Source organism: Pezoporus flaviventris, unplaced genomic scaffold (assembly GCF_033815535.1).
Source record: "Pezoporus flaviventris isolate CSIRO_AGI_PZ_B2104156 unplaced genomic scaffold, CSIRO_AGI_Pfla_v1 ptg000006l, whole genome shotgun sequence".
Taxonomy (NCBI): domain Eukaryota; kingdom Metazoa; phylum Chordata; class Aves; order Psittaciformes; family Psittacidae; genus Pezoporus; species Pezoporus flaviventris.
This window is the reverse complement of record NW_026892554.1, coordinates 3680342-3696694: the sequence shown is the minus strand read 5'-3', so window position 1 is coordinate 3696694 and position 16353 is coordinate 3680342. Positions and strand designations below refer to the sequence as shown.

At 41.7% G+C, this 16353-nt stretch overlaps 1 protein-coding gene across 11 annotated transcripts in view; it reads right to left on the bottom strand.

Moving 5' to 3' along the window:
- CERS3 (ceramide synthase 3) overlaps positions 1-16353 on the bottom strand; it is a 45314-nt gene that overhangs the window by 14651 nt on the left and 14310 nt on the right. For all 11 annotated transcript variants that reach the window (XM_061446661.1, XM_061446662.1, XM_061446667.1 and 8 more), the window contains 8 exons: positions 16230-16347; positions 14076-14194; positions 10355-10412; positions 9428-9478; positions 8111-8203; positions 7713-7841; positions 5935-6041; positions 4354-4510 (listed from right to left, as the gene is read on the bottom strand). In XM_061446661.1, the coding sequence (XP_061302645.1) occupies positions 4354-4510; positions 5935-6041; positions 7713-7841; positions 8111-8203; positions 9428-9478; positions 10355-10412; positions 14076-14194; positions 16230-16347 (832 nt within the window). The remainder of the gene's footprint in view (positions 1-4353; positions 4511-5934; positions 6042-7712; positions 7842-8110; positions 8204-9427; positions 9479-10354; positions 10413-14075; positions 14195-16229; positions 16348-16353) is intronic.

Here is a 16353-nt window from a genome sequence, read left to right as displayed (position 1 = left end):
TCCATGGCAAGGACTCTACTGGCATCCCAATATTAGTATGTAAGAAAGAATGAAGGAAAGAAAGTCAACTGGAACTGGCAGAGATGTCTCAGTTTGAGAGCAATCCTCAACAGGCTGAAGCAGAATTAACGATGGCTGGGAACAGCAGAAGTACCGTAAGTATTTCACGGCTCTCATTTCAACCCCAAAATAGTCTTTTCTTTTCATTTTCAGCTACCCCTACTCTGTCATCCATCATTCTTTGTCTCTGTTCCCTTGGGAATTTGGACCAAATAAGGAGCGAACAAACTATGGACAAGGATATGCCCAACCAAACTCTTTAAAAAGCTTGCTCACTGAGCACAAACCACCTAAGGAATATTGTAGATACATAGGTGGCACCAGCTTATTTTTTGAGTGACAAGTCCAAAAGCCTGCTCTACAACACTTCAGCCTTCTTTGCTTCAGGAAGGGGAAAGAACCATGGTGAATCAAATGAAACTGCAACTGGTGACTCCTAATAGTGACCATCAGTGAGAAGCTTACTTGAGGACAGTCTGATGGTGACAAAACAATTAAAAGAGAAACAAAACATATTCCAGGTTACATTACAGTCCATTAAAAACCTGCCATTACCTTCTACCACTGCTGGACTTTGCATCAGCCCTGAAGTACCTGAGTCATGTGGACATCATGCCCATTTCCTACAACTTACACTTATTACTCAAGATTTAAAGAACCTTAGTCTCAAAACTTTAACTCAGTGTGTAATGGCTTTAACATCTATTTTACATCTTAATTTGCCATAACAATGTGGCTCTAAGCTGCTGTCACTCGCTCCCTTTTTCTGACCTTGGAAATAAAATGTTTAATCTCCATGGGATTTTCCTGGCGAGAGATTTTAAATCAGTGCACATGTACATACTTCTCTGTATGTTTTTTCAATTTTCCTAAAATATTCTCATATGTGCAGACATGATGACTAGACATGTTTCAGTGGTGCTTGAAACTCGATACAAGTGGGTAATTTAACCATGTAATTGAACAATATTACAGAAAACACATGGAGTCTCCTAGCAACAAAAGGCCTTGGACATCAAGATGGCAGCAGCAGCGAGCATTGCGATTGCCTGACCTAACCTGAATAGAAATTGCACTGAAGAATGTCCTTCCTCTCACAGCAGAGCTTATCTAAGATACATGGCTACAGGTCTGACCTTTAGGCCTTTTCGCATATACATGAGAGTTCATATGTGTGAGTAATGGCCTTGCTCATATACAGGGTCACAAGACGTCATATGGCAAAGGAAATTTGGGTTCCTTTTGGGATATTTTTATATTTTGCACAAGTAAGAATAAATCTTTGATTTGAAAAATGTAATAGGATCATAAAATCACAGACTGGTCTGGGTTGGAAAGGACCTTAAGATAACCCAGTTCCAACCCCTCACAGTAGATGTCGCCTAAGGCTTAGTCCAACCTGGCCTTGAACCATGCCAGGGATGGGCATTTACCACTTCTTTGGGCAACCCATTCCAGTGCCTCACCACCCTCACAGTAAAGAACTTCTGCCTTATATCTAACTTGAACTCCCCCTCTTTCAGTTTGAACCCATTACCCCTTGTCCTATCACTATAGTACCTGATGAAAAGTCCCCCTCCAGCATCCTTGTAGTCCAATGCTCCTGTCCTATCCCCAGACAAAATAAAAAGCTCCTTAATGCAAAGTAGCTGAGTACAGCTTAGCTTGTCCATGCAGAATGCCCCCTCACTGGGGCATTTCTGGAGGATTGGGCCCAGGGAAAGGTGGCACAGATCCTATGAGCCTGGAGACCAGTGATGCTCTTTGCTATCAGCTCTGGTGCCAGACTCCCATGCCTGAGAAAACAGGGCATAGAGGAACAGAACAAGATCATCCCTCCTCCCTCCTTTCCTTCTTCCTCAGTTTTATTCATCTCTGGCTGCAGCATTTGAGAGGAGGGAAAATAGCAAGAGTTTTAGTCCAAGTTCTTTTTTGCTGAAGCAAGTCAGCCAGCCGAGCAGTGACCCCTGAGGACTGAGGATAACTGTCCCCTTTATTAGTGCAGAGGAGAGGTGACATCTGAGATAAAGCCAATCTCAGGCAAAAGCCATCTATTCCCAAGAGGGAAGAATAAAGCAGGAAGAAGCTACTAACTCAGGAGGCTGCAGTACTTGATGGCATTTCTGTATTAATTCCTGCCTTTAATAAAGCCTCTGCCACAGCCTAGAGATCAGAGTATTGAATCTAGACCCACAGCTCTAAGCAAGAGGTGACACAGCTCTGCGTGACCCTTTGAATAACACCAAAGAGGACCTAGGGGATACATGACACCCTGAAGACTTGGGCCCCCCTGTTTATATTCCCTACAGACTCCCACCTTTCATTTCTGACCCAGACAAGCCCTTTAACCTATCTTTCGAGAGGGGACAACAGCATTTCCTACTGAGAATAAATACATTTGAGGCCACTGACTTTCAGACAGTGCAATGACATGGTCCAGAAGGATACAATCAGGGGAGACACCTGCCACTGGATGCATGTTAGGAGCTGTTTACTACTGCACTACAGCAGTTTTCAGCGGTGACCCCATCAACCCAGAGTGGCTCAAGGCACACAGGGCACTAAAAACATTCCTTACACCCTTGTTATTCTCAGAGCTTCCTTCTGCTCAACAACAACATCCATCCCTATTCCCAGTTACATCATGACTTCATTTTTCCAGCTGAAGTAGCTAACTGTTGCTTCAAGAAAAATGCCCAAAATTGCCTGTTTTCTGAAGGAAAACTTTAAAAGTCTTGGGCAGAGAAACAAAACCCTTCTAGTACAAGGATGATGGTTTACTGGTATTTCACTGAAATAGCAACAGCTCTTTGTGTGGAGTATGTCTATAACAAATATGTTGGTATAAAAAAGCCGCCTTGCAAACACCATTCTTTGCAATGTTGCCTTTACAGCTTTGGAGGCACTGGCTGCTTTCACAGCCAAGTTTGCCACTGCTATGGAAAACAGGCTGCACATGCAAGCCAGCTGAAGTCATAGGGACTGAAAAGGGCTAGGGCTGCTGCTGCTACCACTGTAAAATGTTATTTGGAAACAGTCTTCTCCCAGAGCTCTATAAGGAATCAAAAATCCATGGTAGGGATGCAGGCTCGGTGCTTGCCCATTTTTTAGCAATGACTAACACATAAAAGTTGTTATCTCAAAATAAAATATTTCTGCCCCTTACAAAGGCATCTAAGCAGGCAGGGCAGAATGGCCTTATATAGTTGGTCAACTAACATCCTCTTCCCCACTGCATCTGAAGACCTTCTTGCATTGTACTCTCATAACCTCAACCAAGTGAATGGAGAGTTATGGGAAAGCCTTTCTCTTCCTCTGCTTCAAGGCAGAGGGATGTCCCTCTTGATTTCATCAGGAGACTTGTGTGAGAACAGCACAGAGACAAGGCCAGAAAGAAGAAAATGAGAAGTAAAACATTTTAACACTTAATAAAGCAGACCAGAAATAACTTTGTAATTAATCTAACAGAGGTAAGTAATACACAAGAAATACAAGCTTCCCAGTAGCTAAGGGAACCCAGAAGCATGTTATAGGAACAGAATAACACAATCCATTTCTTCTACAGATTTGTCCCTTATGTACAGCTGTTTGCTGTCTAACAAGGGTTGAGTTTGTAACTGCAGTTTTCTTCTAGGCAAGACATTGGAGCTCCCTATGATATCCAGCTGTCTGTTTCCATCAGATTTGAAGAAACCCAGTAATTACAGGATGGTTTCTGTTATCAGTCAAACAACAATTAAATGTGTGTCACAAGGAACATTTCTATTTCCTTAAGATGCTTCACAGCATTAACTGCCTCAGACAATAGGACAGAGTTGGCTCAATTAAGGTTTTGCATCTTGATCCTCAAAAGAAATGCCACTTTTCAATAGCACAACTTAGGTTTCCCCTTTACTAGCAAAATATACCTGTCAATGCTTAAGCCTCTCCTCTTTTAGTATGTTCCTACAAAGTCCAGTGACAAAAGATTGCTTTCACTCAGAACACAAGAACTTCTAAAGAGTTCTGTGCCATCTCAGGGCTTCAGTTTTTGGGAGCGATCATTTCTCATTTACAATCAGAGCAAAACATCAGATACAGGCAAAAACCACTTTTAGCAGAAGCTTTAATATTCTGATCTATGACTTTAGGTGTAAGTAGAAAGCACATCTGAACAGCTCTATACCCTGAAGATCCCTGTCAAAAATGATGGCATGAAAGCTCAGTAAAACAATAAGAAATTCCAAGTAAATGTCTTGGAGGTACTGGCACTTTGATACTTCCCATGTTTTTCTGCAGGAATAAACTTCTTACCTTTAAGAAAATGAACCTTTTCAAAATCTTGAGAATTAAGTAACCCCAGTATAAATGCAAGCCTTGGAGGATCAACAGCTGCCCATTGAACAGAAAATATGCTATGACAGGAGTCGTGGAGTAGAACGTAGGCTGATACAACGTGGCACGAAGAATCCTGAGAAATAAAGGTCAGCGTTAGGGTGCAAGATTTCATCTCTCTGCTATTTACAGCTATTTATAATTTCACATTCCAAACTGATTAATTATTTCCACAAATATTAAAAAGCTCTGCAGAGATGACATTCATTAACAAGCTCTGTCTTAACTAAATTATGCATCTCTATTGAACTAGATTATGCATCTCTATTGAACTACAGACTTCGGAAGATGAGAAATTGGAGTCTTGCACAAAAGTATTCTAAACAAGGTTAGAAAACAATCCTATTTTTCCAGCTCTTGATCTCTGTGTGGTCTAGATACTATGCAACTGAGAGCCTTCCTATGCCTTATTTTTAATACAAAGTCTCTCTAATCTGAAATCCACACTCCAGAGAAAATCCTACAGGCTTTACAACAGGGCTTTTTGTTAATTAACATATGTTTTGTCCATCTTCAGACTTCACTACTTCTATATTATTTGGGGCTTTTTGAGTGCCTTTAATCTCATAATGTTTTGCTTCCAAGCTCAAGAACTCAAGAACAAGAAACTCAGTGAAGCAAAATGATTGGAGATCACTTGTATAGTTAATAAAAAAATAACAATAAAGTGAAAGGCATCAGCATTTCTGAAAGAAAATACTACAGGAAATTAAAACCTTCTGTTGATCAGTGTTCAGAACTATTAATTTAACCAGCTTGAGTCTCTAAGGGTTTGTCCACATTGAGGGAGAGGCATGAATGCAAACTAGAGCAAGTCAACGAAACCATGAATGTGAAACACATTAAATAGCTTTTAAAAGCTAAACATGTTAAGCATTAAGCACTCTAAGCACCCATGTGGATACTCCAAAGCAGATTAAATCACAGTACTCCAAAGTCATGCAAGTGTTTAGCAAGCTATGATTTACTTGTGTTGACTTCAAAAATTAATTGGTTCACCTTAACTTTTCTGAATGCTCCTCGCTTGAGAGAGTGGCTCTACCCAAAACTAGGTAGCAAAAGGAAGGCTCTACAAAAAATTAACTACATTTATATAGGAATTACACTGGGCTCTGCCTCTGCAGTTACAGCAGCAGGGATAGAATGAAAGGGGAAAATTAATTCTCCTAGTTAAGTAGCTCAACCCTCTTGAAAATGCAGGAGCTCAGAGCATTTAACTACAACTCACAAAAATAACTTGAATAAGACATAAGAGCCTCTATTCAGGTTAGCTGTTTTCAAGAAGCTCTTTTAAGAAACTACTTTTACTGAGCTTAAATTTTTAAAATCAGTTTTGTCAGTTCTTCTGGCTGGCCATTAGTAGCCAACAATAATAGAAGTTCTGCTCCTGCTCTCTAAAGTACAATCCATTCCTTTCCTTTTCCCATCACAACCAATACTAACCTCTCAATGGGAATGGGAATGAAATAAAAGCCTGTGATTACATCAAATACTGCTTACCAGAAGGGAAACAGGATGATTCTTGTGATGAAGAATGCAATAGAAAAGATGATAAAGAGCATATTGCAGGTTTTCTCCCAGTGAGCGTAATTAAACATTTTGGCTGCCTGCATTGAATAAAAAACATCAAATGTGTTACAAATATTCTCTGAAATAAGTTCCTTTCTGCATTTTCATAAATAAACACTCATCTTCCACCTAAGCAGGAGGAAGATGTCCTCCCTGTTTGACATGTAAAGCAATCACTTTACTGATACCTAATAAAGCAGTATCAAAACAGATTCTTTGTTTATGTTTCTCCTTTCATCTTAAAGGAGAGGACTTTGTATCAAAGGCCTAAATAATTGCTCTTGGATCAGAATATAGAAGTGTCATGAAAACAGAGGTGATCTCTCATTCTTGTACCAGATTCAAAATGGGCTGAATCAAAGAGAAGCTGCTGGCCACATCTGCATGCTCAGGAGCGGCAGTGACCCCTTACACACAGGCATTCTGGTGCATGCATGTTACTGACCCTTCTCTATGCCTAATTCAGCTTCTGTTTTCTCCTTACTGTGAATGCAGATCCTCCTGTTGGTCCCTATCCCACTAACAAGGATTATAATTGCTGCTTATGCCCCATCTGAACTGTACAGCTCTTCATGCTTCATTTAGGAATCATCCTGGGCACTGCTGAACAAAACAGATGCTCTCAAGTGTGAACACAGCTCCAGGTGCCAAGCTAAGGTTTCAAACAGCAGTTTGATGGACTTTTTTGAGTGGCAGGGCTGAATTAAGTTATTCTGGTACCCAACTTCAGCTTTCATCTGAGTGCTGTCTTACCAGTTGTCAGCTCAACTGTTTGTAAGGTCACACCGTTAACTGCACCACAAAGCAGTCCAGGAGTAAAAGTAACCAGGCAAAAAACCCTGTATGCACACATCTGATCAGGACCAATCCCAACTGCGTGACCCCACAATTAGTTGTTCCAATAAAATGGACAGACTATCAGCAGCAGAACTGCACAGGGATGGAAAACAGCCTACAAGGGCTGCTTACACCAGCATTGCCACCAGAAGAAGTGATGAAGCTATGCTCTCAGCCTTGGTGTTACGAAGTCATGATAACTATTAAAGTAAACAGTGAGCATTTGTCTTTTAAGAAAGCCAGCAGCAAGTCTCTATGACCACAGTGCTGCGTGCAGAATAGGAGACTTCTGAGTCTTAAACATTTCTAACCATTGATATTTAGTTTCCCCTTCAATCCAAGGGAAGAAATGTTTCTTCTGCAATACCTTGTTCAGGGACAGCTTAAGTGTCTCCAGCCAGAAGTCTAATGTAGATGTACCTCTTGGGTCAAAAGAAGGGTGTGAATGTTGACAAACTTAAACCAATTTGGAGAAGTAGCCAAAATTTTGGCTGCTAAATTTGCTTGAGAATTGGTACCATGACAAGCTGTTCACAGGCTAGCCAACTTAGACTAATTTTAACGGTGAAGCAAGAATAATCCAGGGAGGCAGCTGCATTTCCAGTCCCCATTCTGTACTGTAGAACTTCTCTTGTGCTCTTTTCTCACAAGGGATTCTTGAACAGAGTATCAGTTTAAATTATCCAGAAGCTCTTTTTTACCTCACAATTCATGAATCTGTGAAGCTGTGTCTTTGTGGGCATAGAAAGGGATCATATGAAACTTGTGGGAGAAAGATTAAAATGTCACCGAATGTAGCCTGGGCAACAACTTGAAACCCCCCAATCAAAACACCCAAGACAAAACAAAATAGAGATGGAGAGCAGGGTCACCTCAAGCCAGAAGTCTGCAGTATCGTGCACAAACATCACCAGCGTCCCCAGACGCACGTAATTAGCGCACCAAGAGCCACTCATCAACCCAATGGCTGCCAAGTGATGAACGACATGAGCCAGAAAATCCTGGGAAGGAGAGAAAAACACAAAGGTAAAGCCAAGCAAATCCAGCCTCCGAAGGTCTGCATGTGGATGAAGTGACAAGCAGGACGTGTCACACGCAGAGATGCCCTGGTAGGAGAGCTGGGATGCGTGCAGGTGTGCCAGGGACAGACTGATGCTGCCCTCATGTGGCTGCACCAAATCCAGTGTCAGGACAGTGCTTCTCCTTACACACAGTTTTCCCCCCTTCACAGAAACAGAGGCTCTAGCTACAAACAAGCATGCCCACTTGCCTTCCTTCTGTTGTCAATCCCCAGTGTAAATAAGAGAGACCAGTAAAAACTAATCTCAGCCATGTAGTACCAATACTGGGATGGCAGCAGGGTCTGTAAGGAAGAAAAGCACAGTTAACTGAGAATAGCAGAAAGCAAATGCCAAGTGAAATCATTTTGGTTTTCCTTTCCTCGCTTCTTTTGCTCCACTGCTGAGTCTTGCTTAAAAAATTAAACTAAACTAAATCCCTGTTCTGGGCTTCATTAAGAAGGATGTTCTGGGAGCCAAATATTTTAACCTTTACTCAGACCAAACTCTCAATTTCTGCAGCTCCTCCTTCCCCTCTCTGAATTTCAGCATGCTTTTTTGTGTGCGTTTGTCAGAGAACTACATACAGAGTGCTTCTGCATTTAACTACAAACAACTGCAAGTAAACCAAGCCCTGCATTTTGCTGAACAATTAACATATTAAACATTCATACAGCCCATGACTAAAGTGTCAGCTATTTATGCTAAAATCCCAGGCATCTGCTTAGGCCTAGATGCTGAGCTTGGCAGTTCCCTTGTTCAATACATTTCCCAGGTGGCAGGAAGTAGGCTTGGTTATCAGCTCCCATGAGTAGGAGAAGCTGGAAAACTGAGGGTCAGGATTCTTTTTATTCTTGGCCCCTGCCTAGGACAGGAATAAGGAGGCAGTGTGTGATGGATCACAGATTCATAAAAATAAGAGTGGGGGGCACAAAAGGACCCTTGGCAGATGGGCAAGAAAGCAGTTTGTTTGGAATCATCTATTAATGGGACTGTTAGCAAAATCTTTTAGGAAGAAACAAAAGCCTCGTGACCCTTTTGAACAACCAGAGCATTGAGCAGAGATCCCCAGAGAAGGGATTCAGGCCAAACCAAATCACTGCAGCACTCCTTCCACCAGCATCACTGAGCAAGAGGGCCCAGCAGGCACACAGCACTTAGGTTGCTTGGCATAACCCTCTGCATGATGCTGTTCTGCAATGCCTCAAAGCATCGTCAGGTCTGGTGGAAGCTTTGGGGTTTCTGCACCAAAACAAGTAACAGAGAAAGCATCTACTGCACACAACGGATAACCTGGGGTGGGAGGAAACAACAGTGGTCTGGCTTGAGGGCTGTGCTGCAGCACAGGCAGATCACACAAGTCCTGCAGCAGTCAGCAGGAGGTACCAAAGGAGGGCAAAAGGTTTTGGTGCTGCACCTCTTGAGGTGCTGCCTGTTGGGAGGGAAAAGCACTTCTGCAGATTACCCCTTCCAATGGGGAAATAACCTGGAATGCCTTAAGGCCAATGGCCCCATGCCAAAAACCTCACCTGAAATGGGTAGCCAACCCACGTCTGCCAGATGTCGTAAAACCACGGTTTCTGGGAAGACAGATGAGACAGAGACTGATCGGCTGACTCACAATAACTTGTCTTAACTCAAAATATTCAATACTTAGTATTTCTCTAAGTGAAGCAGGCTAAGAAATTCTAGTCTTGATAACTGTTCCCCATCAATTTCTAAAGAGATCTTGCATCTCAGATTTATTCTATTGGTCCCAGCTTTTGGCTTCTTTTCAGGACACCTGAAACATTCCAGTTCATCATTTCATCATCCAAAGCAGTGGGTGTGTGTTTTATTACTGCAATTACTCAAGATATGTTGCCACAGTGATTAGATTTTGCTGTGTTTACCAGCCACACACACCATGATGATAAATAGTGTTTAGGGAGAAGAGCCAGATGAATGCAGACACACTGAGAACCGTTCCGCTGCTTGGGAGAAGCATTAATGACACCCCAGGCAGTGCTAACATAGTTACAAGCAGCACTCTCTCTCTTATTCCCAACTTCTGACTCAGCAGCAACACCTCAATAAATAGCCATGAAATACACCATTGTTGTGACCCCCAATAGTGCTGCCAAGAAAGGTTTATGGCCTCCTTTGAGAAAAACATGGCCATGTGATGCATTTGTAGGTGTTAACAAGGCATGTTGTAAAACCATCTGTGGGACTTCTTAAAACTTGCCTTAAAAACACTGATTACTCATAAAGTATTTTATCATACCAGTTCAAAAGATAATTGAAGAATTCAGTAAAACCTCAGTGCATATTGCATCTAGATTACATACAGCAAAGAGCTGAACCCAAAGAGCCACTGAAACAAGTGAGTCATTCAGTGGCCTTCCAGAAGGTCTAGAAACCAGCTCTTGTTTTGTTGAAAGTAAGAATACCAGTCCTTAAAGCAATTAACTTACATCATACAGAAATATAAATCCAGCAATGGAGGATGTGAGATAGAATGAAAATCGCCAGCTGCAAAATCAAAATGAAAAAGAATGAAGAATGATCATATTTTGTATAGAGGTCCTGATCCAGAATTACTGCAAATCATTGTATATCACAGACAATCTTCACATAAATGCGCCCTCACACTATTACATTACATTTAATACATGTATTAAATGTATCTGAATTATTAATATTTAACTATTAAGCTTTGACTAATTGCTAAGGTAGTAAATCATTTTACACTATCACGACACAGATCTCTCGACTGTGATCACAGCATTAATTTTCCAGCCGGGCACAAGCTGATCAAGAGAACAGCCACAGCAAATGTAATGAATTCCCTAAACATCAATGTTTGATAACACCAACTTTCCTGCTCCGTCAATCCCTCCACAATATGCACACCAAGAACAATGTCTCACAGTTCCCTGACTCTAGAAGGGCTTTCAGCCATGCGGCACATACTTTCCAATCTGATCCAGCGCTGTGAACACCCCAACAGTGACTTGTTTCAGTTGCTGGGTTAATGTCTTTTGATCTCTCTTAACACAAATTGCTGAAAACAGGGGAGCCCTATGATAAAGCTACTGGATTAGTTTATGTCTTACTACAGAGTCTGAATAAACTATAAACCTCAATCTTTGAGTAGGTTTGCCAGCATTTAGCCCGATTTAAGCTCTTTGTGGCTTAAATCAATATGCAGAAAGTCAGAGAAAACCTTCAGGTTTTCACCACTGATCCGATAAGTCAAAGGGAAAAAAGTTCTTGTGTATCTTAGTGAGCAATGTTGTTGCTTATATATGTCAGAGCAGGATGCTGTGATGTGGAGCCACAATCAGTGTTGTAATGACCCTGGAGCCTGTGTGGGAGGTGTTGTCCCCAGGACTGGGTGCGGCCAGAGACTCAGCTGGAGCATTCCCAATCCCACCTCTACAGGTGATGGAAAACTTCTTCCTTTTCACTCTTCCCCTTGTCAGGAATAAGCCTGAACTTTCCCAGAGCTGCTCTTCAAAACCAGTAAGACATCACTGTGGGACTTCACATGCTAAGAAAGGCAGTGGTCAAAGACCTCAAACACAGTGAGAACGTTTTACAGAACAAGAGATATCCTGGAGAAGAGCAGCAGCCAGCTTCCCAGGAAACCTAAACTGCCTAAAAAGGAGGAGAGAATGCCACAAGAACACTGTAGAAATGGATTGAGATGTACAGAAATTGTGGCCTTTGGCAAACATTAATGAAATGCCATATGAGAGATTGACAAGAGCCTGCCTGGTAAAAGCAGTCCCTCCTCTCTGAGCCCTACATTACCTGGAGGCTGATATCCCAGGTGGAAGAATGAGATGCTTAAAGACTGAGCCAGCATTTTACAAGAAAAACAAACAAACAAAAGGTGAGACCATGGAATGGAGGAGGCCAGGCATGATCATGTGTCTCACACCCATGGAAGAAGTCAAGAAAACAACTCTAAAATTGCCACTTGATACACTGGTAATAAATAACTGGTTTCCTTTCCAACTTTAAAGCATCTTTCCTCAGGTGATTTGAAAATAACCCTTCAGAACACCTACTGAAGAGACAGAAAAACTCAAAGGTACATGGTGGAAATTAGGAGAGCAAGTGGAAGGGAGAGTGGAACCCACAAGTAATACCTGGCTCAGAGTTAACCAAGAGATGCCCGGAAAAGCAACACTGTGGCACGGGACAGACTTTACGCAGGGCTTGATTCTGCCCTCATGCCTCCTGTTTCAAGCAAGGGAGGTGTGAGTAGTCCAGTGGATATAGCGGGACTGATTCTGTGTTGACTGTAAAGTGGTTTTCTGAACCAGATCCAAAGCACAGAGCACCTAACGAGACTGTGCCATTAGTCCCCAGCCTTACAAATATATATTGACCACACTTGGTAATAAACACCCAGTGCTTCGGATGAACTCAATGTGCAAGACTGCCAGAGCACTACCTCATTTTGCATGTAGCCAAGCTTCTTTATGAATTTGGTGAACAAAACCTGAAGTAGAACTCATCCAAATTCACCAAATTTTACCCAAGTGTCTTTTAAGCTTCAAGCCTGGTCACCAGGGAGAGCACTGAACAACAGCTATGCAAAAGGATTTTCTGATTTAACTTCAAGAATCTTTTTTCTTGAACAGAGCCTAGCAAAAGAAGGATTTAGTAGGTGAAGTTAAAGGCTGGTAAGTCTTTTAAGGCAGGGAAGGTTTCATGCAAAGGGCGTTCCAAGCCCAGTGTTGCTTAACTGGAAGCACTAATAGCTTAAGGATGGTTTAGATGTGGCTCATCAGATTTTCCTTGTGATTCAGAAAAATGATCCTGGAGATTGCAGGCTTTCATGAATTTCATAATGCCCAGACCACTGACTACTAGCGTGGAATAACTCTGTTCCTCATTTGTTGCCTTGAGAATTATATCCATTTAAATTCACTGACAGAGAGTAGAGGAAGGTTCACGAAATTGCGCAAGAGAAACCTGTTTGCTTCATCCTCACTCAAGCTGCCAAGCGAGTTTGAATTTCACTCTTTAGCGTGTATTACTACAGACATGCATCAGTGGCATGTCAGGGCTTTTAGCAAGAACAGGAAATGTTATTGTCACTTATAACACAAAGTTAACTGATCCACAGAACAACAGCAGAAATAAGCCATGGATGTCAGTTAACCAGGAGAGTTTACTCAGGCTTCAGAAAGACACACCTATGTGTATCAACTGGATTTATCCCCACCAAAGGACAGCATCAAATCATTATCATATTGTTTCACACTGATAAAGTACTCAACTTTGAGCTTTGGAGCTGTACTTTTAACCCTCGTGCCTTAAGCTCATCACACTAAAAGGTTAAATATGATGATGATGTGAATTTTTGCCAATAGAATTACACTAGTCAAAATGCAAACCCACAGGACATCAGGAAAGTGTTTTACACCAGTGTTTTACATCATTTCAGTATCCAAAAGGGATGAGCTATGTAAGCCCAGCCATGCCCACTAGGGGATTTGCAATTTGCATGAGATTTTGGCTAACACTGGAATAGTTAAATAGTAAAATGTTTAGGTACGAGGGAGTTCTCACACATTTGTGAAGAATCAGACTCTTGGATGCTTCTCCAGTTTTCAATCATATGCAGGAGGGTTTGAAACTTTGTACATATTCATGATTATCACTCAAAATTGCTCAGTGGCCCACTCTTGGCAGTGTATTTGAGCTCATGTTTTGCACAGCACCCCATGTTCAAGCTGTCACACCTATCATTTAGTTCAGATGCCACAATTCCTGCTCTTGAACTGACATACACATAATAGCATCCCAAGAGGACACTATGGGTACATACATAAACAAGAGGGAGTAAGCATTTTTGTTCCCATACGATTACTGCCAGACACGAACATATTTCCCTATTCTCTGCATGTTTTCATTAAGCACCATGCAGCAGGAGCCTACGAATAAGTCCATTATTACACAAGGAAGAAAACTGTAAAGCATTTTTAAGGTTTTTTTTCAGGAGAAACCATTAACCTGATCCTTTAAAGTCACACCATTTGGAGAAACACTACTAGATCCTTTCAATTTGTTTGCGCATGCACAAATCAAAACCCTTGTCAGACAGCCCCAGCTTCCTGGAAATGAATCCCCCTTAAAGCAAACCCCATAATCATCAAGAGCATTGTTTTTTCTTACAAAGCTTCCTGGAATTTCCGAAGCACTGTTGGGATCTCCAGGTTTCGCCGTCTCCTGAACCACTTTTCCACCAAGCGGACAGTACAGTTGCACTTCTTGGCAAGGCCTTGAATATCTGACTGCAAAAAATGGAACAGTGTTAGCAATGAGATGCATTCCGATGTCATTTTCATTTATTTCGTAGTTCACAAATCAGCTTCCCACTGTTGTAAGGTCTTAATTTAAAACTGTGACTAATATTAACTCTTTATGAGGGTTTACTTGCAGGCTTCCTGCTTTAATTTTTGAGTGATACTCACAGAAACCCAAATTTTCAAGACATAATTTGCATAAATAAAGCAGGCATGAAACATTCAGATCCACAGACCCTGCTATTATCTTTCTGGTGGCTTCTGATCATTTCAAACACTCAACTTCTATAGCTGAGCAAGAGGTTGGTCTGGAGAGGGAAGTGCCATGTATTAACCCCTGTGAACATTGTACCTAATTGTACCTATTTATAATTATTACTTTATGTTTAAATTATTTCCTCAGGCAAGACGTGGGCCTGAAATTAAGGTGACCTGAGCTCTGTTCTCAAATCCAACATCTTTCTCTGGTACAGGCAAGTCAGTTAGTCTTGCTGAGCAAAATCCAGACTGCCTTCTTTGGACACCTAAAAATAAACATGGGCTACAGCATTGCCTGGAAATGCATCTAAGCCATCTAAGTCCAACAGTCTGGTGCTCCTGCTTTATGTGTGCTCTTGAAGCTGAAGCAGTTCTGTTCCATGCAGCCATGCCAGCACGTGCTAAGCACAAGGCAGTATGGCTCTTGCATATCTCTGTGCTCAGTGTGCAGCAGCCTGTGGGCTTCCTCTTTCTCCTCCATCCCCAAGTGTGAAAAGTTTGGGCTGACCTGCCCTTGGGCTGCTGTAGGAGTACAGGTAGTGTTCAACTCATCCCTGGGGAAGTTCTTTCCCGGCAAGTATACAGGTATGCAAATAGCAGGTGGCAGCACCACCTCCACCAAGGTAAGTCCAGTTCAATTGGTCTCCTACCCTCAAAGGAAGCTCTGGAATGTAAGCAAAGGCAACTCAGCTATTGGGAAAAGCAGGAGTGCAAACAAGCTGGGTGTTCAGCCCATCCTGCTGGCTGGGGAGCTCTCTACTTGCCGTGCAGGAATACCAACTGCATTTTGACAGACAGTGGAGACAGTCACCAGCCAGGCCTCTGCATGCTTTCCCAGGCATGCTGCTCCCCAGGCTGGACACCTAAAGGAGGCAGCCTGAATCTTTCCCATGTACTGAGGAACATAAAAATGCTGTGCTTCCCTTCAGAGATTAATTGTCAAACTGTATTCATGCAGGAGGAAGGTATGAAACAAGAGATTGGGATACTTGCCCAGATAGAGAAGAGCTCATATGTGATGAATAGATGAATATATCTATAAGTGATGATATCAGGCAAAAGTCACAGTAAGAGAATAGTAGAGTTAGCGATAGAAAGCAAGCTTCCACATATCAATAATTCTCAATATCCCTCATTACTAGAAAGCACATACATATTTTCAAAACCAGTGTGCAATTGTTTGGTAACTGTAGGTAGGTAAGTGAATTTTGAGGCTGCATTCCCAGTGAAGTACCTGTTTCCCATCAACAATCATGCCGCCTCATTTTTGTGGATGGTAAACATTGGCTATTACATTTTAGTTGCTCCAGTTTAAAAACAAACAGCAAGGTAACAGAAAGATTGTTTTTCTTTCTCACATAAGCCAGGATTAAGTATGCAGCAACATAATGGATCAAAAGGCTTCCATGCCAGTGATCCAGTATTATTGCTTGCAATAAATATGATACCACTTTCCAACAACAGATGTAAGCTGATGTTTTCTCCAGGCAGAATGAATTAAAGACGGGACACTGATCTTCACTGGAAATATTATTAACAGTCAAACCTAGAATAGCACACCAGAAAATTAAACATCTTCAACATATTTTCTGGTTGGATGCCATATAACCTTGTCAGCAGAACAGCAACACAAACCCAAATAAATTAAGTCATCTGTCAATCAGCTGGAACTCATCCCATGATGTCACTGCTGATAGCTGATTGAAACAGTAAGACTTGGGATTTTCCAAAACCAAAACTAGATTAAAAGAATGAGAATCCTTACTTGGGATGGATGTTTTGAGCACTCCCGGAAATAACTCTCTAAAACAGGATTAGGCTGTGGCTTCACACGTCTTACATTCTTTATACCTAAGGCTTTTGCTAGAGGTATAGCAATGTATCTGAAA